This window comes from Lissotriton helveticus, chromosome 9 (genome assembly GCF_964261635.1).
Source record: "Lissotriton helveticus chromosome 9, aLisHel1.1, whole genome shotgun sequence".
Classification (NCBI taxonomy): Eukaryota; Metazoa; Chordata; class Amphibia; order Caudata; family Salamandridae; genus Lissotriton; species Lissotriton helveticus.
Genome location: NC_136070.1, coordinates 1,041,709,231 through 1,041,735,631, shown reverse-complemented (window position 1 = coordinate 1,041,735,631; position 26,401 = coordinate 1,041,709,231). Strand labels below are relative to the sequence as shown.

The 26,401-nt window shown below is 47.4% G+C and overlaps 1 protein-coding gene across 1 annotated transcript in view; it reads right to left on the bottom strand.

Moving 5' to 3' along the window:
- The window catches only part of IPPK (inositol-pentakisphosphate 2-kinase), a 350,009-nt gene that overhangs the window by 57,322 nt on the left and 266,286 nt on the right, over positions 1-26,401 (bottom strand). The window contains exon 11 of the mRNA XM_078661382.1: positions 1,778-1,880. Coding sequence (XP_078517508.1) covers positions 1,778-1,880 — 103 coding nt within the window. The remainder of the gene's footprint in view (positions 1-1,777; positions 1,881-26,401) is intronic.

Below are 26,401 nucleotides of genomic sequence, written 5' to 3'. Positions count from 1 at the left end.
TGTGTCAAATGATACATTTGTGATTCTCAAATAGCGATTTTTAAAAAATCGCTATTTGAGAAACGCAAAACGCTATGTATGTAGGATTTGCAAATAATTTTGCGAATCCTACATATTCCTTAATTGCGAATTGCAAATTGCGATTCGCAATTAAGGAATACCTCCCTATTCATTCCTATGGGCCTGGAGGCCCGTAGGAATGAATGGGAAGACATTCTCAATTTGGATTCTCAATTAGAGAATCGCAAATTGAGAATGCAATTTCAAGGGTGCCAGGGTGTCAAAAGGACACCCTGTTGCACCCCTGAAATGTGCATGTGTGCACATGAGGCACACAAACATGCCCTAAGGGCATGTATGTGCGCCACATGGAACTTTGAAAAATGCAAAAAGTGCATTTTTCAAAGAAATCGCAAATTTGCGATTTCTTAAGGAGAAATCGCACAACTTGGGTGCTTTTTACATCGCATTTAAGGAATCGCAAATTGCGATTCCTTACATGCTTTCGCAAAACAAGGAATCGCAAATTTTGTGATTCCCTATTTTGCAAGGGCCTTTTGGGATGATACCTCCCAAAAGGCATTTTCCTGTTTGCAAACGGGCCGATTCTGAGAATCGGCCTATTTGTGAACGGGAAATGGGCTTCATACATATGCCCCGTTGTGGCCAGAATCACTCTCAAACTACCATGCTGCACTCACATCACACCAGTCCTCTAAAGGAGTTCCACTGGATCCCCAAACTAGCACAATTTAAGGCACTACATAACCCTGGCCCACCACACCGCCACAAACGCATCTGCTTTCACAAACCTTCCAGACACCACCGCTCATACGGACTTCTGCATGCACATATCCCATGTATATGGATAACCAGATCCTGAGGTCGAGCCTTCTCCTACATCGCTCCCAATGTCACTAGACATAACAGACTCTTCCTCACTTCTTATATTCCGCACAAAGCTGAAGACCTGGCTTTTCGAGTAGTACCACTAGGCTCCATGTTTGGCTAGACTCATACCTGTTCAGTGCCAGGATACGCTCTTGGTTGATACTGCACTCTACGAACTTGCATAACATATTCATATTTGAAAAAGTGTCCCCAAAGCACACTGACGTAGAACACAAACGTGGTGAGGCCTCAGTACTGCAAATATTGCCATACAGGGTAGCTATCTGGGGGTGTTAATCCACCAATTCGGATTCCCACAAATGTTTACCATCTATCAAGCAAAGTTTTTACCACTTCTCAGTTTTCTCCTCTCCCATCTTAAATCTCCAAAGAATATTCCATCTGTACCCCCTCCCATTACACAATGAGTTCATATCCCCATTCTGCTGACACACCACTGGAGGCCTCCTTTTTCTCTTAGCTTCCAAATCCCCTTCTGTTGCTTGCTTCCAACATTCAACCAGCCTCATTACCCAGCCCCTTTTATTTGGAGTACCATCCTTCCAACTGAAGTCCAGGACCTTGGACCCCGGCATGAACTCTTGTAAGCACCTTCACTCAAAAAGAGTGAGGGTAAGTCCAACCAGCACAATTGGGAATGGGGTGCTCTTAGCCTTAACATCTACGGGCCTTCTCTAAACGAGGAAGACAGGCTAACCTTTTGCAATTGTTGAAAGCTTACTTCCTCTCTCAGTTGAGCTACATAATGTGCTTCAATGTTACATACATGGACTATAATATAGATATGTAGATGGCGGTCAACGTGAGGCTAGTTCACTCTAAGTAACTAAAAGAAAGCACATTTCCCCCACCAGAAATGCCTTACCTTTGTTGCAGCATATTCTACTGAACCATCATCCTCAACTGAAATATTTTTTAATCGCTCATAAAAGGTTTCATCATAGGGGCCATCAATCTGCAATGTACTTCTAGGTGGAGGAAAAAAAGTACCAAGGTGTTAGCTGCACAAGTAAAAACACATTCATGCTTAAAGTCAAAGTATTGCTACCAAATGGCAAATAACTCTTTAAAGCCATTAATAAACTGTGCGCAGAGTTCATTCAATAATGAAAAACATTCAAAATAGGAATATTGAATAAAACACAAAGACAAAGCGATATTACTAAAACGTAGGTGGTGAAAGTACCCCTAACCATTGAAGAGATACAGTGCCGAATGCAAAGACAACACATCCATAGGATCCAGTTAGGAGCTAGGATTTATATGTTTTTTGTTAAACAAACAGCGTCTAAAGCCCTTCTAAATCCGGACCAAGAATGAAAACGAAGGCCAGGTTAATTTTGTGAGCATACTTAGTTCAGAGAAATACAATAAATATGGATTGTCATTCACGTGTTGTAGCCAGTATTATTCGACACACTGAGTCAGCTTTGAGGGACTGCATTTTGTATGTGCTCATATATGAATTTACCTAAAAAATAGCCCCCACTGTTAGACATTTGAAGGCACTTGTATTTACCAATGATTGCTAGTACCTGTGTATAGTTGATTGCCATCACTTTGATAAATAACAAGAAATGTAATACTCATTATCATAAATCGGCTTTGGCATATTCATTTATAGTATGGAAAATAAGCACAATTCATTATACTAGTAAATATTTGCAAACTGTTAGGTTTAAGCCACAGCCCCTCAGTTTTGTGAAGGCCATTTCACACACTTGCTTCTTGTTCGAGAGGCACACAGAGTACCCACTTAAGGTACTGCAGTTTCATGAAAGAGTAAGCCATCTGATTTGAGAGTGTCTTCTACTAATCACTTGGGGTATTGACTGTTTGTGGAGACTTCAGTTAGATCGGACTCGCGAGGGACACCTAGTAAGCACTTTAAGTGATCCAGCTTAGTGAAAGAATGTTGTGGATTTTGAATCACACTCGAGAGGGGCCTAGTAAAGACCTGAGGTTCTGTAGGATGTGAATGTCTTGACAACCTCATGGAAAATGTACATATATATTAATATTTCTCAGTGGTAATTGCCACTGGGCAGTTCTAGTCAACTAAATGTTTCCATAGGAAATCCTCATAAAGAAATGAAAGTCTGAGGGAGCGGCAGGGCCAAACGGCATTCCAAACGCAATCTTCAGGAATAACCCAGAGTTATGGTCTGAAATCCTAACACCAGTCTTCCACGAGATCTATGTAAATTCTAACATCCCAGCTTCCTGGAGGGGGACTGTCCTACACCCCATACACAAAAAGGGAGACCATGGTAAGCCAGGGAATTACAGATTAATCTCCTTGATTGACGTGGAAGCCAAACTATACGCCTCGTGCCTATTGAACCATCTGCAACGTTGGATGGAGGAACAAAACATCATACCCAACTTCCAAACAGGATTCAGGCAAGGCATGGGCACTCAATCGAACCTTGCAACCTTAGCTCTAAGGGTTGTGAAGCGCTGCGAGGCCTCCGGGTGGTTGGCGCTATATAAATATAATTTTTCATTTAAGCTCTATTGACGGAACAGGCGCAAAGAAGGAAAGTCCGCCTCTTAGCCTGTTTTGTGGACATCAAATCTGCTTTTGACAGAGTGAGCAGGAATCACTTATGGAATAAATTTAAAAGATGGGGTATACCAAATGCACTCCTCACCGCCATTGTAACCTTGCATACTGACACCTGGACAAGAGTCAAGCTGGGAAACGGGTCAAGCACCACCGGAAATATTCCTATACAAAGTGGTCTGAAGCAAGGCTGTGTCTTGGACCCAAGCCTTTTTAATCTGTATTTATCGGATATCGCCCGACACTTTGAAAACTCAGACTGCCACCCCCGAAACTGCCCAACAAACCAGTCGCAATCCTCCAATATGCAGACGACATTGTCTTGTTAAGCCAAACCCCAGTGGGACTACAAAGATCAATAAATAACCTGGCATCCTACCTGGACTCGGAACAGCTAGAGATAAACAAAGATAAAACAAAAATTGTTCGTCTGGTTGACAGCAGGAAATTAAAGTTCAAATGGAGGGTTAAGGGCGTCCATGTGGAAGAAAAAAGTTCATATAAATATCTGGGCGTAATAATCGGGCAGGGCACAAGTCACATAGAACACAAAATGTCCCTCAAGGCAAAGACTCAGTCCCTGATCTACGCTTATAGATCCTTGCGTAAAAAATTGGACTGCCCTAACCATTCGCATTTGTTAAAAGTCATGGCTGCCCAAATCCAACCAAGTTTGTCATACGGCCTTGTACCCTGGTGCGGCAAAGATTCGCATCTCCAGAACGAACTGCAGTCCAAAATTTATAAAGCAGTTTTTGATTTGCCAAAATGTGCTTCGCCCGCCCCAGTGAGACTGGAATTTGGTCTTCAGGATCTTAAATACAGGGCAATGCGTAACTTTATTAAATTCTGCCACACCCTCCGGCTACCCGAAGCGGAAACTCTAAATAGACTCTGCTGGGACGAAGTAAGGTCACAGAATGAGCAAGATACCCCAAATTCTTGGGGGAGTTATTTGAGTTCATCTTTGGCCACTTTGGAACTCCAACCAGCTTGGGACAACAAGATGGATCGAGTGTCCTTTAATAAAACTGTGAATGTCGCAAGCAAAAAGAAATCTTTATTGGAAGATAAATTTGCGCTCACAAAGAGACGGCACGGATGGACAGTCATGAATTCATACAGGTCTCCAAAGCCACAAGCCTACTTATCTGCCCATTTTAGTTCCTATTTGAAGATGTGCTTTCTAAAGTTCAGGATGGGGGTGTACGTCTCTAAGGATTTATCCCCCTCTTGGGTGACAGGTTTTAACTCAGAACGTTGTCGCTTATGTGGATTCCAAAAGGAAACCTTGGCCCATTTGTTGTGCGCCTGTCCAGCCATGTTGACCCAAAGGAGACAATACCTAAAGGCGATCTTTATCAATCTGAACATTCGCTCTAGCAGACAAGCAGTGATAAGATGGCTGGAGGGCTCGTCATGCATCTTGTCTTGCCGAGGAGTTAAGTTTATGAGATTAGTCAACCGCGGTCTACTGCAAGCGGATGATCTTTAACCATAATTTCATGTAACATATCCCCATAATTTTAATCTGGTTGGTATATAATTGTAACTTTTTGGTTGTAATCTGATCTAAACATAGTTTTAGAATGATTTTATAATAACAGATTTTTATACACTTGAAATGTATGGGAGATAGAGTACGGATGTAAAATGAGCACTTGCATAATGATATTTCTTGCTGTTCGAGTATATGAATCTCACTTATTTTATGTAGGGGGGGATTGTGATGATTTTAATTAATCAAGCAATAAACATTAAACTTGAACTTGAAACTTGAAACTCCATAGGAAATGCAGTTATTTTTTTTGCTTGCAACTTTGGCGCCGTTTGATGAATCCTCATGAAACTTTCCAAAAACCATTCTTCCACCTCAGCTTTTTCCTGGAATCTTTTGGGGTGATCCGTCTAGGAGGGGCAGAGAAAATGAGGGAGTCTCAAAACAGGTTTCCCTCATTCCCGGCACAGCTCATTTTAAAGAGGGGTGGGGGTGGGGGGCGGGGTGCATGCAGAATTTTGATGATTTAAATTGTTCTATGTTTGAAAAACATATCCATTTATGATGTTCTGATTGAAATAACTTGCTGCTTTCTCTCTTGGAACATCTATAAGCACACTTATTTTTAGCCTAGTTTGTTTCGAAATTTTTCAGCCCTTAGCACTTTATTCACTTTCTTTGGCCCGCTAACCGTAGGTAGAGCAAAGTTTGCTTGGCAAATGTATTGTGTATACACTTACGATTAAGATGTCAAATGCAATAACTTTATTCTGTGGCAGTGTTACATTGCGTATTGATAATCTTTGTATTTGTACGGTAATTCATTATCATGATTTCGAGTATTTATACCGCAATTATAAAAATATCAAAAATGTATTTTTTAGATTCTAATGATTTTGGTTACATGAGGATAGTATTTGCACTGTCATTCACTTTATTGCTTCTGCTGTCAACACAATTTGCTATGCGTGTTGCCAGTGCCCCAATGTGAACTACAAATAGTATTTCTTCTATGTTCACTATTAGTTAGGTGTCGGCCCATCACATGACCATCTGGGTGGGGTTTAAATAATTGTTGTATATCACAGTGGCGTTTATGTTAGCAAGGCGACTTGGATCGCCGAAACGCGTCACACACACACACCCCCCCACCCACACACGCGTCACACGCGCGTCACACACACACACACACACACACACACACGAGAAAGTACAAAAATTAAGAGAAAACAGTTGCGAAAAAGTCCAAGTGCTATCTTTAAAAGATTCCTTCATTTTAACAGATTAGAGTAATTTTCAATCTCTGGGATGCAGTCGTAGGCGGGGGCCCATATTCGGAAGTTAAGAGATGTGTTTTGTGTGAGAAAGAGGAAAGCTGCAAAGAGGACTTACATAATTGTATACAATACGATGTTGCCATCGTGTGGCCACGCTATGAAATACACATTATTGAAATCCATTAGACCAGCCATATATTATTGCTTTAGCGAGGGTCCCAAATATGGTGAAACATTTCTGTTGTTGTTAATTTTTTATTTGATATGTGAAGCAAATATACACCCGCTGGCTTCTTAGCTGCCGGACAGAACAGCTGAGCGTGACGGCGTTCAAACTGGTAAACGAAGTACAACTACTTTGACTCCCGTGTGTGCAGAAAGTCGGTTAGAGAGAGCTCATCATGGACAGTGGTTCTTTTTAACTGCACCTTACAGTGGCAGGGTGTGTCCCTTATATATTTACTTACTAAAATATTGAAAATGTTTAGTACGAGACTCAGCACTCAGGTTTCACATAGGTGCTGAGGTTTCAGATTGCTTATGTGTGACATGTTCATACTTTCAGTGTGAGAGCCATTCAACGACTATGAGTGACACTTTCTCACGAGCAAAATCAAGGAAGGAAGACGATGGAAACATAAATATCAGAAATTACACCCATGTCAGCAACGAGAAACTCTAATAAGATCTTAAAACTGCTGCAAATCAGCAAAAAATGTAAGGGCACTAACCTAGCGCCACGCTGTAATTTAAAAAAATACTTTTTTTTATGCTCATGATGATGCACTCTAAGTTAGTAAATTAAATTTGGATTCATTGAAGACGAGGGACTACTTTAATGTCACAGGGCTGGTGATGCATCACCCTACGAGTTTTGTGAGGTAGCACCTCTGTTAAACCCTGCACCTAGCCTTATTCAGTAACCTCTGGCATGTTAGTTAAAGAGGAAAAATGTATGCTTCTTCATCAAGTGCAAGCACAGTTAATAAAGAACCACCATTTATTATTTTCAGTGCAAGGGTCGCCGTGTATCCAAAGAGCCTGAGGTGGTGCACAACGCTTGCAGTGAGTTACTGCGCTGATATAGTTTGCCATCTTCATACTGTGCTCGCCGGGTTGCTAGGCCATGTCAGATGACGCCTGCTCACATGGCACTGTTACAGAGTGTCTGGCCAGCCAGGGATATCCTAAGGATTTTGGGGGCCGTGGGCCAAACTTATTTTGAGGGCCCCCGTTTGGATTAGGTTTGAATTTATGAACCAATTTCAACTCTTTCGTACCCTCTCTGGCCAGGTCACAGACACTGCACAGTTGCGCTCGTCTAAATTTGAAATGTATTTACCTCCAATATTTAGGGATAGTGATGTGTTTTTTCAAGATTGTAACAGCAGCAACTCATTAATATTACTGCAAATAATGTCTGTGAAACAAAATCTGTGACTTCCTACCATTTTTCTGATGTGAGGTCCTGTTTTGATATCAAAGAAACTTGTTTAATGGATGCTGCATGAAACAAACATTTCTCTACAAACAGTCTGCAGCAGCCTCTCACACATCACCCACATTAAAAATAGATTGTGTTAAATACCATTTTTATTTAATGTAAGATTTATTAAAGGTCATAAGGGTAAGTCTCCCTGCTGAACCGAGCTGGCTCTAAGAGGGGGGCCCCTAAAGCCTGTGTTCATGCCTTAAAACGTCTCTATGGCCTGCATTTGTGCATCCTTGCAGCCGGGGGCATGGCAGGCCACACGTACAGGATAAACCCAGCACAGAAGGTCTTGTGACAGAGGAACTGCCTGCTGTATTATCCCACCCCGGGCGACACTGCTATCTTAAGGTGCTGTGGTTGTCAGCTGCTGCGCTGGACGAGATGATAACAGTTGTAAAGAGAATAAAGAAGGTACCCTGCCAATTATTTATAAAGGTCCCACCTAGAGGATCCTACTGTGATAAGGTGAGGGGATGAATAGCCCAGAGGCTGAGGCTGCACAGGACAAGACTAGGTCATTCCAAACAAGCTCCACAACATGTTTTGGAAAAATACATATTTTTTTATTTTTATTTTATTTTTTTCCTTCTTAGATATATTCAAAAGACATACATATATAAATTTAAATAATCAATGATATTTTACAAAACATATAAACAAAAATGCTTTTCAAAGTTAAGACCTGCCCATACTTCAGACAAACTACCACATTCATTCACACAGGGATTTTCCTAACTACAATAGAACCATTCAACTCTCATTCATCCATTCTTATAATTATGGCGTAGACAACAATAGATCTTAGGTAGGTTGCCTAAAACGGAGGGTTCATCCAGGCAGATGGTATTAATACGGGTCCTGATGTATTTAGAACGGGTTGCCGTATTCCTGGGACAACGTGCCGACGCGCGTTTCGGTGGAAGGCCAATATGGCCACACCTTCGTCAGGGCCAAAGTAGTATGGTGGGCAGGGATAAGGGATAAAAATCTGTTTAGTTTATTGGGGACGCCTACGCAGTAAGGTCCACCTTCACCATATCAGGAGGGAGTAAGTTTCAATTATTACCCAAGATTTAAAAAGTCCACCCGTAGTCCCTCCTGCAGGTTTACCAGGTTTTAGTTTCTAGCTTCTTCCTTAGTAGCTGCCTTGCGTCCGGAAGGAGGTACTTTCGGTGCGTAGTCCTGCACTTTCTAGTCCTTTTCTTTCGGTGTCACAGATCGAATCACAATAATGTGTCGGGTATTTCTTTAACTTAAACGTAGATCAAGCCGGGCTTTTGGTTAAGGATTCCACCGACATTGCTCGGGACCATGATGAATAGCCGCTTCTGTTAGTCCCGTCTAATGGTCGGTCGTCTACGTTAGAGGGGGTTCCGCCGGCTGCCTCGATCGCCCAACAGCATAATACAGGACACTTGCCTTAAAACAAGATGCACCTTAATGGAGTTAAACTTCAAACCTGCTTTGGCCAGATACAGCAAGTATGGAAGAACTGCTTCTTCCTGACTCTTCACCGGATTGTGACCATTCTGCACACACCACATATAGAACCTCTTCCACTTGCATGCGTAAGAATGTCTCGTGGAAGGACGTCGTGCTTCTCTCAGAATGGACATGCAGTCTTGTGGCAGTCCTAGATGGCCGTACTGAATGACCTCAGGAGCCATGCTGCCAAGTTCAGTGATGGAAGGTTGGGATGGTGAATCCTCCCGTTCATCTTCGATAATAGGTCCGGCCTGCAAGGAAGCCTCTTGTGAGGAGACACTGACAGGTGAAGTAGGTCCGTGTACCACCATTGCCTCGGCCAGTCGGGGGCAATCAGTATCATCGTTGTGCACGAGTGGTTCAGCTTGCTCACCACCTTCGGGATCAGCGGAAGTGGTGGAAAGGCGTACACAAATTCCTCTGACCAGTCGATCAAAAGAGCATTCCCTCTCGTTCCTGGTCGGTAAAACCTTGAGGCGAAGCTTGGGCATTTGCTGTTTACGTCGTCCGCGAAAAGATCTATGGAAGGACGACCCCAAGACTGGAAAACGTCGTCTAGCACTTCGTCGTTGAGAACCCAGTCTTCTCTGTCCTCGAAGTGCCGACTTAGTGCGTCCGCCCTCACATTCTGCTCTCCTGGGAGGTGGACTGCTTGAACAGACAACTTGCGAGCCAGAAGCCAATGCCAGATGCTCTGAGCTTCTAGTGACAGTGTCCTTGAGCGTGTCCCTCCCTGTTTGTTTAAATAGTACATAGTGGTGGTGTTGTCTGTTTGTACTAGAACCACCTTTTCCTGAAGCGAGGGAAGGAACGCTTTGAGAGCCAGGTGGACTGCTCTCAACTCCAGCAAGTTGATGTGGTAGGTGCTTTCCTTGGGAGACCACAGACCCTGCACCTGAAGAGGGCCCATGTGCGCCCCCCAGCCTTGTAATGACGCATCTGTGATGATCGTCTGTGTAGGAGGAGGCTGATGGAAGAGAATTCCCACTTGCATGTTCTGCTTCTTCATCCACCACTGAATGGAGGACCGTGCCACCTCCGACAAAGTGATCTGATCGTCCCAGCGATCTGATTGCTGATCCCATTTGTCCTCCAGATCCTGCTGAAGAGGACGCATCCGAAGCCTGGCGTTCGGTACCAAGAATATGCAGGAAGCCATCGATCCTAAGAGAGAGGCTATCTTTCGCACTTTCTGAGACCTGTTGCGAAGAACTTGCTGGCACTTGAGTGCTATTGAAGACTGTCTCTCCTCCGAAGGAAACACTTTTCCTACCTCGGAGTCTAGCAGAGCTCCTAGGAAGTGAATCTTCTGAGTGGGATGGGAGACCGACTTCTTGTAGTTGACATGCAGGCCTAGATGTTGACAAAGTTCTATGCATGTCCGAAATTGATTCCTCACGCTGTCTGGAGTTGGACCTTTCAACAGCCAATCGTCTAAGTATGGGTATACGAAGACTCCCCTGCGGCGTAGAGCTGCCGCTACCACTGCGACACACTTTGTGAACACTCTGGGGGCCGACTTCAACCCAAACGGGAGGACTTTGAACTGGTAGTGAGAGGTCCCCACCCGAAAACGAAGGAATCTTCTGTGGTCTGGACGTATCGGGACATGAAAATATGCGTCTTGAAGGTCCACCGAACACATCCAATCCCCCTTCCTGAGATGTGGATATATCTGGTGAAGCGCCAACATGCGAAATTTTTCTTTTCGTACATGTAGATTGAGCGTTCTCAAGTCCAGAATGGGCCTGTATTCCTCTTTCTGGCCCTTTTTTCTGACCAGAAAATACCTCGAGTATACTCCTTTCCCCCTTTGCACCACCGGCACTCTCTCGATGGCTGATTTCTCGAGGAGTGTCGCTACTTCTTTCTGTAACTTTTGTAGCTGGTGACTTGATGTTGACATCGGAGGAACGGGTGGAGGTAGACGATGGAAACGAAGACAGTACCCATTCTGCAGCGTAGACAACACCCATTGATCTTTTGTAATGGTCTGCCACTCTGTCCTGTGATGCGCAATGCTTCCCCCCACTGGAGTGGACAACGGCGCTGGGGGAAGTGAAGGCTCATTGCTTCTGCTGAGATTTATTGAAGTTGTTGCCTTGTCGCTGATTCCCATTGCCTTTGGAATTGCGCTTGCCTTTGTATTGCGACTTTTGTTGACCTTGCTGGTTCTGGCCCTTCTGCCATTGAGGGGTTTGAACCCTCTGCTTCGAAGAGCCCTTGTTGTCCGAACGGAATTTCTTACGGAATTCCTTCTTCTTTTCAAGCCCCACGGCTTTGAGGGTGTCTAACTCCGTCTTCATCCTCTGCATCTCCTCATCAGCACTCGCTCCAAAGAGAGACTTGCCTGAAAAAGGAAGATTTAGAATCCTGGCTTGAGCCTCGGGTTTCAATGCTGTTAGTCGCAACCATGAGGATCTCCTCGCTGTGATTCCATGCGCATAACCATGCGCAGCCAGCGTTGCGCCATCTGCCGCCGCTCCTATCATCTGATTGGAGACTTGACCGCCCTCCAACAGAATCTCCTCAAAATCCTTCCTATCTTCCGGAGGAAGTTTCTCAGAAAATCTCTGAAGTGAGTCCCACAGAGATCTATCATACCTGCCAAGCAGCGCCTCAGCATTAGAGACCTTAAGGAAAGAAGCCGAGGTGTTACAAACTCTTCTCCCCCATGAGTCTTGCTGCTTGCTGTCCTTATCCGGCGGTACTGTGGATGACTAAGCTACCGCATTGGATTTTCTAGCCGCCGCAATGATTACTGAATCAGGCGGGGGATCAGATTTTAGGAACAAAGGATCCTCCTCAGGAGGACGATACTTCTTGAGAATTCTAGCTGGGACGGACTTCACCGTTGCCGGAGTCAGGAAGACTTCATTCACTGGGTCCATTATACCCGGAACCAACGGCAACAAAGGTTTGGGTGTCGTTCTGTGCTGTAGGGTTTCAAATATGACTGTCGTCTTGATCTGCGGAGCAGTCATAGGCACTCCTAGTTTCAGGGCTCCCCTGCCCAAGATGTCCTGGAACGAGAAGATATCCTCAGTTGGAGATACCCTCGAGCGTGGACTGTTCGTCAAGGTCGGAGAGTAATCCCTGTGAGAACGGTTCCTCGAAGAACCTGAAGAGCTACGGGTCCTCCTGGACCTAGATCTTCTACTTGAACGTGTTCTAGATGGAGATCTATCTCTGTGACGAGATTTTTTCGCACTTGAATGTCTAGAACGAGACTGCTCTTTACGGGGAAGAGCCTGGTCTCGATATGCCTTTAGCCGATCAGCCATCGCCTTGTCCTCGGCCCAGTGGTGAAGGGGTCTATTCCACCTTGGAGAAAGATGAATAGAAGGAGATTTGTGAGTGGGATCCTGCACAGGTGAACGTGGCCGTGAAGGTTGATCCACTTGATCCTGTTGCGATCCTGCAGGGGACTTGGATCTCTCCCTAAGTGAACCGCTGTTTCGTCCACCTGAAGACCCGCCACTGTGAGATGATGAGGAAGACGAGGATCGGCTCCTTTGAGATCTAGAGGAAGATCCCGACCGAGATCTCCTTTCTGCGATCCTCCTTTTCTTGGCAGGGGGTTCATGCACCGGAGATTGTCCCACCTCCGCAGCCGATGCCGATCCTGGAGAACCGAATTGAGACCGAGACTGGTCCAATGGTTCACCTTCCGTCTCCTGCAGCACCTGCCTCAAAGGCGACCTCTCCTGTGATCTTGTAGGAGTGAGGCTCACTGGCTGGGAAACGCTCTGTTCTCTGGCTCTCCGCTGATCCATAGACAGTGGCTGCATCGACGCCGAGCGCTGAGCTGATATACGCTCTCTCGACGTCGACCGTGGCTTCGTCGACACCGATCCCTTCGGCATAGAGCATCTCGCCGTTGAAGGACGTCCACTCGACGACGACTGAGGCTGCTTCGACGCCGATCGCCTGTGCTCTGTCGGCGATGGGGTGTGCCTCGAGGCCGAATGCCGCTTGCTTGAATGCGACGGAGGCTGCCTCGACGTCGAACGCCATTGATCGGGCGTCGACGTGGGCTGCTTCGACGTCGATCGACTATGTGTCGACGAAGGCTCCCTCGACGCCGAACGACCATGACTAGTCGTCGACGGAGGATGACTCGACGTCGAACGCCGTTGACCTGGCGTCGACGGAGAATGCCTCGACGTCGCAGCATGACGATGCTGCTTCGACGTCATGTGGATCGCCGTCAAACTCTTCCGCTTCGACGGCGACCTATCCCTCGACGCTGTCTGTCGCGGAGGTACCTTGGATGTTGACGCTGAAGACATCTTCGTCACCGTCGACGCCGACTGCGAACCGGTCGGGGCTTCTTTCGACGTCGACCGCGTCTTCCGACTTTTCTGCTTCTCGGGAGATCTTCCTCTCTCAGAAAGCCCATAAACACAAATCCTCTCACGTTCTTTAAGAGTTCTGGATGATAAAACCTGGCAGTGTTCACAGGTTTTCGAAGAATGAGAAGCTGGTAGGCACAGGATACACACTGAATGAGTGTCAGTCTTGGCCATCTTCCTTCCACATGAAGGGCACTTGTCAAAGAGAGAAGGCATCTTTGACAGAAAAATCACCTTTTTTGAGCCCAAAAAAGGTAGCAGTAACACCCTAAGTCCAAAAGACGTCGAGTGAAAGCAAAAAATTGTAGTTAACAAGAGTATTTTTTGACAAAAAGCCAAAAAGAAAAGGGAGCTGTTTCACAAGGGTCCTGACTGAAGGAGCCGGAAAGAACAACTGACCTAACTGTCACCCCTGAGGCATGATGGGAAGCCCGGGGTCATGGCTGCCTTAAAGGCACGGTGCCAGTTTTTTTTGTTGAAAATGGTTTCATTTTCTATGCTATTGTTTTGCAATGCAGCCTGAGGGCTAACAATGTCTATTTACAAGCAATTTTTCAGAATTTATGAGTGGTTTACTCATTAAAACACAAAGTTCAAAGGTTATTTGACCTGATGTGTTTTTTCTTTTGCTTTTCTTGCTAATTGCAGTGCATGTATTGAATATGCTACTTACCAGTATGCATCTGTTCTTGGCATGTAGGGCTGCTAACATTCATATCTTAGCATTAGATCGCCGCCTAGTGTTGGGCTCGGATGATCGCACATTGTTGTCCTGGAAGAGTCTTCGAAGTATCCTGAGATAGGTGGCTCCTCCCCTGGACTACAGTGCGCATGGGCATCGGCTCCATCCCCAGATTGTTTTTCGCCATTGTGGCAGAAGATGGAGTGAAAAGTGTAAAGGATGTCCATGCTAATGAATAAATACAATAGTATATCTGCAGCTGCGACAGGCACCGGGGAGGAGGGCGGGCGATATGAATGTTAGCAGCCCTACATGCCAAGAACAGATGCATACTGGTAAGTAGCATATTCAGTTCGAGGCATGTGGGCTGCTAAATTCATATCTTAGCATAGAATACATAGCAGTCCCTCCATCAGCGGCGGTTGCCCGTGCCAGCTGCAGAAACCTGAAAAAGTGTCTTCAGAACAGCCTGTCCTACAGCAGCTTGCTGCTTGGAATGCACATCAACACAGTAGTGTTTTGTAAAGGTATGTGGTGTAACCCACGTGGCTGCTCTGCAAATATCCTCTAAAGGAATGTTCCCTAGGAAAGCCATGGATGCCCCCAGTTTGCGTGTGGAGTGCGCTCTGGGGGGTATTGTTAAAGTGCGCTTGGCTTTTTGATAACATATCTGGATGCACTTAACAATCCATCTGGCTATCCCTGCTTTGGAAATCGGGTTGCCTTTGTGTTGCGGTGCGAAGGCAACAAAGAGTTGTTTCGTTTTTCTAAAGGGTTGTGTTCTGTCTATGTAGTACATCAACGCCCTCCGTACATCTAAGGTATGGAGCATTCTTTCCGCCACCGTTTGCGGGTTTTGAAAGAATGCTGGTAAGTCAATAGTTTGGTTTAGATGAAACTGTGACACCACCTTCGGAAGGAATTTGGGGTTAGTGCGTAGCACTACCCTATTTGGATGAATTTGAATGAATGGCTCTTGGATTGTGAGCGCCTGCAGCTCACTGACACGCCTCAGAGACGTAATAGCTACAAGGAAAGCTACTTTCCACGTAAGGAACTGGAGTTCACACGAGTGCAGTGGCTCAAATGGCGGTCCCATCAGTCTGGTGAGAACGACATTGAGGTTCCACACCGGAGCTGGCGGTGTTCTTGGGGGAATGACTCGTTTCAGACCTTCAAGGAAGGCTTTAATGGCGGGCACTCTGAAGACAGAGAGGTGCTGCCTGTTCTGGAGATAAGCCGCTATGGCGGATAGATGTATCCGAATGGAAGTGTACGCTAGATTGCACTTGTAAAGATGCAACAGATAGCAGATGATGTTGGGGATAGATGCATCTAGTGGGTTGATGTCATTGGCTGTACAGTAAATGACAAAACGCTTCCACTTTGCAGCATAGCATGCTCTAGTAGTTGGTTTCCTCGCCTCCTTGATGATGTTCATGCACTCCGGAGGTAGGTTAAGGTATCCAAACTCTAGGACTTCAGGAGCCAGATCGCCAGGTTGAGCTGTTGCGGATCTGGATGCTGAATGTCTCCATGGTTCTGCGTCAAAAGACTGGGCGTGAGGCGCAGTCTTTGATGCGGCACCACTGAGAGTTCGAGGAACGTGGTGTACCAAGCCTGGCGCGCCCACGTTGGAGCAACTAGGATGAGAGTCATCTCGTGCTGCCTTAGCTTTCTTGCGACCAGCAGTATTAGAGGGGCTGGCGGAAAAGCGTACGCAAATTTGCCTGACCAGTTCATCCATATCGCATTCCCCTGCGACTGTGGGTGAGGGAACCTGGCGGCAAAGTGTTGGCATTTTGCGTTCTCTTTTGTGGCAAACAGGTCTATCTCCGGATGACCCCACTGCCGGAAGTACGGGTGGAGGACAGATGGGTGTAACTCCCACTCGTGCATTTGATGGCTGTACCTGCTGAGCAGATCCGCCATCTGATTGTCCTTTCCTGGGAGGTGTTCTGCCATGAGGAAAATGTTCCTCTGAATGGCCCACTTCCACATGCTCTGAGCCAGATGAGACAGCTGTGGCGAGTGGGTGCCTCCCTGCTTTTGAATGTAGTACATCGCGGTCATGTTGTCCGTCCGGACTAGCACGACTTTGTTGCACAGATGTACAATGAAGGACTTGAGCGCCATGAAGATTGCCATCAGTTCCAGATAGTTGATGTGCATCTTCTGTTGCTGCGTCGTCCATAGTCCCTGCACTGTGTAAGTGAGCACATGAGCTCCCCATCCCTGGAGAGATGCGTCCGTTGTCAGGACAATCTGCGGCACAGGCTCTTGGAACAGTCGGCCCTTGCAAAGGTTGTGTGGAGTCCACCAATGCAGAGAGTCGTATGCCCGACTGGTAACCAACACTAGGTCTGTCAATTGCCCACGAGCCTGTGTCCACTGATTCGCTAAGCACTCCTGGAGCGGGCGCATATGTAGCCGTGCGTGAGGGACTATGAAGATGCAGGAGGCCATCATGCCTATCAACTGCATGAACACTCTCGCTGGAAGCGAGTGTTGTGGCCTGAACCTTTGGATCAGAGCCTGCATGCTGTCTATCCTGACTTGGTTTGGCTGAGCCATGGCCGTCAGGGTGTAGATCGTCGCACCTAGGAACTGCCGGACATGTGCCGGCTGAAGATGCGATTTTGGGTAGTTCAGGGAGAAACCCAGATCGTGAAGAAGGTGAATTGTAGTCGACATGTCTGCGGCGCACTGTTGCTCTGACTTGGCTTGCACGAGCCAGTCGTCTAGGTAGGGGTAGACATGGATGTTCTGCCTCCTGAGGTGCGCCGCTACCGTCGCCAGACACTTGGTGAACACCCTCGGGGCTGTTGTGACTCCGAAGGGTAGGACCTTGAACTGGTAGTGCCTGCCTTGAATAGTGAACCTGAGGTATTTCCTGTGTGACGGGTGTAGTGGAATGTGGAAATAAGCATCCTTGAGATCTAAGGTTGCTAAGAAGTCTCCCTGGTTTAGCAAGGGAAGAATCTGTTGCAGTGTAAGCATGTGGAAATGTTCTGATAGTATGTACAGGTTGAGGGGACGTAGATCTAGAATGGGTCTGAGAGATCCGTCCTTCTTTGGAATAAGGAAGTACAGGGAATATACCCCCGTGCCTTCCTCTCCCACCGGCACGAGCTCGATTGCTCCCTTTTGCAGCATCACCACTACTTCCTGCTGCAATAAGAGCAAGTGCTCTGCGGACATAGGCCTTTGCCTTGGCGGGATGTTGGGTGGAGTGGACTTCAACTCTAGGCAATAACCATACTGGACTAGTTGTCGCACCCACCTGTCTGTGGTGATGTTTCTCCAGACGGGCAGGAACTGCTGCAGTCTCCCCCTGACAGGTGTTAGGTGGTCGGGGGGCAGTGACAGAGAGTCACTGTTTGCTTGGAGTAGAGGAGCGGGAGCTGTTGTTTCCTCTGCCGCGACCTCTGTTGCTGTTATTTCTGTAACCTCCCTTGTTCTGTTTTGTGAACGAGGATTGTGCCCCACCTTTTGAGAACTGGGATTGTTGACCCATTTGTCCTCTGGTGACTCCACGTGCACCTGAGCGACGAAAATTGCTGCCACGAAACTGTTGTGACTGTAGGGCCCCCATAGATTTAGCAGTTTCTGTGTCTTTCTTTATTTTCTCTAGGGTGGTGTCAACATCTGGACCAAACAGACTATCAGGATTGACTGGCTGATTAAGAATTGTTGTCTGAATATCCGGTTTAAACCCTGAGATGCGGAGCCACGCTTGTCGTCTCAGCATAACGCTAGTGTTGATAGCTCTAGCAGCTGTGTCCGCAGCGTCAAGTGCACACTTGATGGCTGCGTTTGAGATTAGCTTTCCTTCCTCAATAAGCAGTTTGGTGCCCTCTTGGAACTGTGGAGGCAGGTGTTGTACAATCTGTTCTAGGGTGTCGTAGTGCGCCCTATCGTAACGCGCCAAGAGTGCCTGTGTATTGGCGATGCGCCAAATGTTTGATGCCTGTGCAGCTACTCTTTTGCCCCCTGCCTCTAGCACTTTGGACTCCTTATCCGGGGGAGGAGCTTCACCCGTTGTCTGGGAGTTGGCACGTTTCCTGGCATTGGCGACCACAAGAGAGTCCAGTGGCAATTGTCCCCGAATGTATGCGGGGTCTGCAGGTGCAGGTCTGTACTTTTTTTCAATGCGAGGGTTGACCACTCTCGCTCTTGTAGGCTCCTTAAATATGTCCCCAGCATGCTTGAGGACTCCTTTAAGCATAGGCAGTGTCTTTACTGTCCTTTCAGAGACTGAAAAAGTGTCGAAAAGGAAGTCTTCCTCAACCGGGTCGGCATGCATGTCCACATCATGATTGGCTGCCGCCCTTTCGAGTAGTGCATGAAAACCTGCTGAATCCTCAGTCGGGGATGCCCGTGCATTAAAAAGCTGCGGGTCCTGCCCCGCACCTTGGGTGTTCTGGTCACCAGTGTCATCATATGAATCCGGTTGTGCATCAGGTTCATTGATTGGGAAATTGTACTGCTCGTCCTCATCATACCCCTCACCCGCAGAGTGTTCCGGGGAGGGAGTAGGGCTCCGTCTCGGAGGAGGCTGGATTGGTTCCGTGAGGCCTGAGGCGTCAAGGGGCACCCTCTTCTTCTTTAGTGGGATGACATAGGGGTCCACTGGCTCCGAAGTGATTTTCCTCTTATAGAGGGTCAGTTTGCCTGTGTCAGCGTCGATGAAATGCTCTGAATCGTCCTCGGATTCGAGTACCCGACGTGGAAGCGGGCCAGTCGGTGAAGAAATCACCTGTTTCGGTGCCGATTTGGTTGAAAATGCTTTCGGCGCCTCCTTCGGCGGCAAAATAAAGAGAAGTTTCCCAGATGGCTTCGCTGGAGTGTCCTTTTGCGGCTGCGGCGATGGTATCGGAGCCGACGGGGCAAAGGCCTTCTCCCTGATTCTTTGCAGTGATTCGGCTATGGGGGACGCCTCACTCACAGTTTGCTTCGGCGCTGACGAGGATGGTCTGATCTTTCCCTCGGATCCGACGTCCTTGTGGGCCTTGTGCGCTTTGGGCGCGGATCCTGTCTTTACCGTCTCCGATTCCTGTGTTCGGGGCGCAGACTTCTTTCCGTGTGCCTGCGTAGCCTCCTTGGAGCCGACTTTGGCGGGCTTGGACGGCGTCGTAGCCGCTGACCCGTGCCGACCATCTTTCTTGGAGGACCCCTCCTCTGGCGTCGGTTTCGATTTTGCAGCATCGGAATCGACGGACTTCTTCGACTTCTGCGGACCGGAGGTCGACGGAGTCGATGGGGTAGCGGGCACCGTCGTTTTCACCGGCACGGCAGCCATCTTAGGGACACTCGAGTCCTTAAGTTTCAGTTTCGTTTTCGGGTCGGCCATTTTAGGTGTTGTCGATCCCGATGGTTTCGGTTTCGGTTTCGAAACAGTCTGCTCAGCAAGTAAGTCCGTGGCCGGGCCCGAAGGCGGGGCTGTGGCTTGCGGCAACGGGTCTTGGGTAAGGCCGACAGGCGATCCCGTGTCCCGGTCGGTATCCTCGTAACCTTCGGGGCAGAGCTCGTCCCCCGAGCTGTCTGCCGCGGCCCCATAAATCTCATCGTCGTCTCCTACCTCGTCGACGTATTCAAGGCCTTGACCCGCGACTCCGTCGTCGTCTCCCGGATCCGCCTCGACCTCCGTCTCGGGTGGGGAGATTTGGAGATGATGACCCTGGTCCTCTTCGTCCTGGTCGCCGAAGATGTTCTCCGGATCCGGGGCCGCTTGTTTAGCTTCCATGCGCATCGCGCGCCGAAGCTTGAGAGTCTTCTTTGAGCGGAACTGTGCACACAACTTGCACTTGCCGTCGTCGTGGTCAGGCGAAAGGCATTTGTTACACACGGGGTGTAGATCGATGTGTGGGTACTTGGACCCACAGAGCGGGCAGTACTTAAACGGGCTCCGCTCCATGTCCGAAAAGTTTTGCAGTCGTGTCGCGATGAGAAGGCCTCAAAGTTCCGAGAGCGAAGAAAACTCCGCTTATTCCGGCTCCAAGAGACGGAAGACTCGAGACCGTGCGCAGACAATACCGACGCAAGAAAATCGAGGCCTTTTGGCCGCTAAAAGTTAGTTTTTCTTGGTTCCGACAGTAAGACGTCGAGACCACATCCGAACCCAATGGCGGAAAAAAACAATCTGGGGATGGAGCCGATGCCCATGCGCACTGTAGTCCAGGGGAGGAGCCACCTATCTCAGGATACTTCGAAGACTCTTCCAGGACAACAATGTGCGATCATCCGAGCCCAACACTAGGCGGCGATCTAATGCTAAGATATGAATTTAGCAGCCCACATGCCTCGAACATGTGTTTACATTGTTTTTAGCCTCAGTTATGGAGCTGCATTGGTGTGAGAAAAATAATATATGTGCATACATATATGTGGAGCGAGATATATGTGTTTTTTACATATATATTTTTTATATTGTTTCCGGGGTCCCGCACATGGGCGGGAATATTCAGTGCTTATGACTATTGATGAGGATCCCCTGGAAGAGAACAAACAATTTGCTTTACCCCAATAGGCGTTTATAAAGTGCAATGTGTATAGCAGCTTATTACAAGCTCAGGGATCGTTGTTAATCATGCTTCTATTAAGGACATTGTTCCCGTCTTCTAAACATATTCTTATTATGAGATCCTTTCATTACACTTAACATCTCCTTACTAAGTAGAAACACAACTTTGCCAGCCTAGATCTTAAGCTCTAAGAAGGGGGTAATATCACCTAAATCGTTATAATTTTTGCACAAATATTGGCCAATGGCAATAAGTTACATCTCGAAATCTGAGGTCATAAATCAGATCCAGACCCATTTCCCTCGTGTGAATCCCATATTTTTTTTAATACAGGTTGGAAAACCTTTTTCCTTTCCTCAATGAAGAATCCAGAATCAATCAATCAATCAATCACGACATTTTTAGAGCGCACTACTCACCCGTAGGGTCTCAAGGCGCTGGGGGGGGGGGTGCCGTTACTGCTCGAACAGCCAGGTCTTGAGCTTCTTCCTGAAGGCGAGGTGGTCTTGGGTCAGGCGCAGGTCAGTCGGGAGGGAGTTCCAGGTCTTGGCGGCCAGGTGGGAGAAGGACCTTCCTCCTGTTGTCGCTCTTCGGATGCGGGGGACGGCGGCGAGGGCGAGGCTGGTTGATCTGAGGTGGCGCTTGGGAGCGTAGAAGTTGATTCGGTTGTTGAGGTAGCTCGGGCCTTGGTCGTGAAGGGCTTTGTGTGCGTGGGTGAGGAGACGGAATGTGATTCTTTTCTTGACGGGGAGCCAGTGCAGGTCTCTCAGATGTCCGGAGATGTGGCTGTTTCGTGGGAGGTCGAGGATGAGTCTGGCTGAGGCGTTCTGGACCCGCTGGAGTCTCTTCTGGAGCTTGGCGGTGGTTCCGGCGTAGAGAGCGTTGCCGTAGTCCAGTCAGCTGGTGACGAGGGCCTGGGTGACGGTCTTCCTGGTCTCGGTGGGGATCCACCAGAAGATCTTCCGTAGCATGCGTAGGATGTTGAAGCATGATGAGGATCCATCAATATGTGGCTCACTGAATATTTCCTACCTCACTTACAGGGACACTAACCATTGTTCTTATCAACTTCAATTTTTAATCCCTTGATATGCCACCCATAGTCAGTTCCAACCCTTAAACGCAAGACTTCATTATGTAGGCGCTTGTCCGGAATATTATATAGGTAAGAGAACAGATTCATGCTCTCCTGTGAGTTTAAGAAAGGAATAAATGAACTCTTAATTTTAAGATAATGCAAATCCTCTCCAACTAGTTACTAATGCTCTTTGCAAGTGTACTCTTTATCTGGCTGATTCAAACTACTTCCCCTCCTTCGGTGCGCATCTCTGGGGCCTTCAATTGCTTTAGCATCCCTGCCATGGGCTTCTTTTTACCAGAATAAAATGACATCATCTCTGGAAAGATTTGCTTCCATACATTGTCATCAGGGACCCCAATTTCCAGAGAAAAATAGAAGCACAAAGCTCTGGCATACGCCAGGACACTTCAAGCTACAGTTATTAGCTCCCTTCTTACATCTTGAATCATAGTGGTTTTAGGGAACTCAAGGAGCAATTTTAGAGAATTACCTTCTAGCCCTTCCCAAAAGACTGGCCTATCCCAAGCCAGAACCTCTGCTCCACAAAGGGCCTGCAGAATTAGCTTACCCTGTATAACTTTACTTAATGGCTCAAAGCTATAACTACCAAACTTATGGTCAAGCCTTTTTACCCCATTCTTTACTGTCGATAGAACAGGTCTCAGGGAAGCCATTTGTTTGTCCCACCGCAAATCATCTGAAAAGGTTAGACCCAGATACTTCTACTCTCTAACATGCTCTAATCGTACGTTACCTAGAAAGCAAGCAAATAAAATTTTCCTCCTAGCAAAAAACTTTTTTTTTGTCTTATAATCATTTATCATTATTTTTTTTTCAAGACAATAGGCATGGCAGGCATGAGTTTTAGCACTGCTGCTGTTAAGTCTGGTCATTGCAGAACTCCCCCCAGACTTTACGCAATACGCATAGTTATTCTCCAAAGGATGGAGTTAGGCACATTAGTTGCCTCATGTGCGCGGACGATCTGGTGGTGATGGATCTCATGCCTATAGGGATGCACCTGAAACTAAATTGCAGAGCTGTGGTCTTCTCCTTATTATTTGATCATTCTTTTATCTTTTCCTGTTGAACCAGACATTATGTTGATTAATTGACACTATAACATTTTAATCAGCATATAAGTAATGTGATTAATGACCTTGATGGTTTTTCAGAAAGCTTTTATCAGTCAACAAAATGCATAGTTTATATAATAAGGGTTGGGATCTAAATATTACCCTGTGTCAACATATTAGCAATAGTCTGTGTGGGCTCAGAAGTCTAAGCAGTGATAATGCAACACATTTTAAGCACACAGTATATGGTGAGGCCCTTAACGTAGTTATTTTGAAGTATAACTTATTTTTTTGTGCGATTTGCAATTGAGGAGCGTGAACAGAAACAAAGGTGGTATACCTCCCTTGGGTTTGTGAGCCTTTGAAGGAAGGCTGGTTGAGCAAAAGACTGGTAACCATTAATCTGTAAACTTTCTGTCATCCAGGTTGCTTGACAGCAAATAATATCAAAGGCATTGACAAACCTAAACCAGTCAGGATTTGTAATTTTAGAGTGGGCATCTGCAGATTTCCAGAAAACAACACTAAGTCCATCCTGTACTGGGGAGAAGTTTTGGCCTATGAGCATTTTGCGTTGCCCTGTGATCAAAGAGAACCAAGTGACAGAGGAAAGTGAGCTAAACTGGGTATACCAGGAGTCGAAGGATTAGGATCAGCTACCCTAACAGTTTAGCAAGGAGTTGAGGGCAGTGTGTCCCGCATGGACAGTCAATCAATCAAATCTAGCTCTTTCACATTTTCACTGCAAATGCTCACCTGGACGGTACTTATTTACAACAAGGGGTGGTGATGGACAGAGTCTCTGAATTAAGCAGAGTACTCTCACCCAGTCAAGAGATCAGGGCTGGATCCAACACCGTTTTTTAGCTCATTGCACCATCCCAGTTTCAGAACCTGGCTGTATGCAAATTAGTCTGTCCCTGGCCCAGTGCATCATGGGAACAGGGCAGACCAGACTACAAAAGCCAATTCTTACACTGGGAAGGAAACAAGCTTCCGGGGACCGGTTTCTGCCATTTCAGGCGTCTTCGGCCCGGCTTGCTTGAATCCTGATGGTGCAATGAGCAAGGGACTCACATCTGAGTATACCCTTCCACGCTTAGGGTGGACAAAATTATTTACAACAAGGGGTGGTGATGGACAGAGTCTCTGAATTAAGCAGAGTACTCTCACCCAGTCAAGAGATCAGGGCTGGATCCAACACCGTTTTTTAGCTCATTGCACCATCCCAGTCCCTTGCTCACTGCACCATCAGGATTCAAGCAAGCCGGGCCGAAGAGGCTGAAATGCCAGAAACCGGTCCCCGGTAGCTTGTTTCCTTTCCAGTGTAAGAATTGGCTTTGTAGTTTGGTTTGCCCTGTTCCCATCATGCACTGGGACAGGAACAGACTAATTTGCATACAGCCAGGTTCTGAAACTGGGATGATGCAGTGAGCTAAAAAACGGTGTTGGATCTAGCCCTGATCTCTTGACTGGGTGAGAGTTTTCTGCTTAATTCAGAGACTCTGTCCATCACCACCCCTTGTTGTTAATTATTTTGTCCACCCTAAGCGTGGAAGGGTATGCTCAGACATGAGTCCCTTGCTCACTGCACCATCAGGATTCAAGCAAGCCGGGCCGAAGAGGCTGAAATGCCAGAAACCGGTCCCCGGTAGCTTGTTTCCTTTCCAGTGTAAGAATTGGCTTTGTAGTTTGGTTTGCCCTGTTCCCATCATGCACTGGGACAGGAACAGACTAATTTGCATACAGCCAGGTTCTGAAACTGGGATGATGCAGTGAGCTAAAAAACGGTGTTGGATCTAGCCCTGATCTCTTGACTGGGTGAGAGTTTTCTGCTTAATTCAGAGACTCTGTCCATCACCACCCCTTGTTGTTAATTATTTTGTCCACCCTAAGCGTGGAAGGGTATGCTCAGACATGAGTCCCTTGCTCACTGCACCATCAGGATTCAAGCAAGCCGGGCCGAAGAGGCTGAAATGCCAGAAACCGGTCCCCGGTAGCTTGTTTCCTTTCCAGTGTAAGAATTGGCTTTGTAGTTTGGTTTGCCCTGTTCCCATCATGCACTGGGACAGGAACAGACTAATTTGCATACAGCCAGGTTCTGAAACTGGGATGATGCAGTGAGCTAAAAAACGGTGTTGGATCTAGCCCTGATCTCTTGACTGGGTGAGAGTTTTCTGCTTAATTCAGAGACTCTGTCCATCACCACCCCTTGTTGTTAATTATTTTGTCCACCCTAAGCGTGGAAGGGTATGCTCAGACATGAGTCCCTTGCTCACTGCACCATCAGGATTCAAGCAAGCCGGGCCGAAGAGGCTGAAATGCCAGAAACCGGTCCCACTGTGAGATGATGAGGAAGACGAGGATCGGCTCCTTTGAGATCTAGAGGAAGATCCCGACCGAGATCTCCTTTCTGCGATCCTCCTTTTCTTGGCAGGGGGTTCATGCACCGGAGATTGTCCCACCTCCGCAGCCGATGCCGATCCTGGAGAACCGAATTGAGACCGAGACTGGTCCAATGGTTCACCTTCCGTCTCCTGCAGCACCTGCCTCAAAGGCGACCTCTCCTGTGATCTTGTAGGAGTGAGGCTCACTGGATGGGAAACGCTCTGTTCTCTGGCTCTCCGCTGATCCATAGACAGTGGCTGCATCGACGCCGAGCGCTGAGCTGATATACGCTCTCTCGACGTCGACCGTGGCTTCGTCGACACCGATCCCTTCGGCATAGAGCATCTCGCCGTTGAAGGACGTCCACTCGACGACGACTGAGGCTGCTTCGACGCCGATCGCCTGTGCTCTGTCGGCGATGGGGTGTGCCTCGAGGCCGAATGCCGCTTGCTTGAATGCGACGGAGGCTGCCTCGACGTCGAACGCCATTGATCGGGCGTCGACGTGGGCTGCTTCGACGTCGATCGACTATGTGTCGACGAAGGCTCCCTCGACGCCGAACGACCATGACTAGTCGTCGACGGAGGATGACTCGACGTCGAACGCCGTTGACCTGGCGTCGACGGAGAATGCCTCGACGTCGCAGCATGACGATGCTGCTTCGACGTCATGTGGATCGCCGTCAAACTCTTCCGCTTCGACGGCGACCTATCCCTCGACGCTGTCTGTCGCGGAGGTACCTTGGATGTTGACGCTGAAGACATCTTCGTCACCGTCGACGCCGACTGCGAACCGGTCGGGGCTTCTTTCGACGTCGACCGCGTCTTCCGACTTTTCTGCTTCTCGGGAGATCTTCCTCTCTCAGAAAGCCCATAAACACGAATCCTCTCACGTTCTTTAAGAGTTCTGGATGATAAAACCTGGCAGTGTTCACAGGTTTTCGAAGAATGAGAAGCTGGTAGGCACAGGATACACACTGAATGAGTGTCAGTCTTGGCCATCTTCCTTCCACATGAAGGGCACTTGTCAAAGAGAGAAGGCATCTTTGACAGAAAAATCACCTTT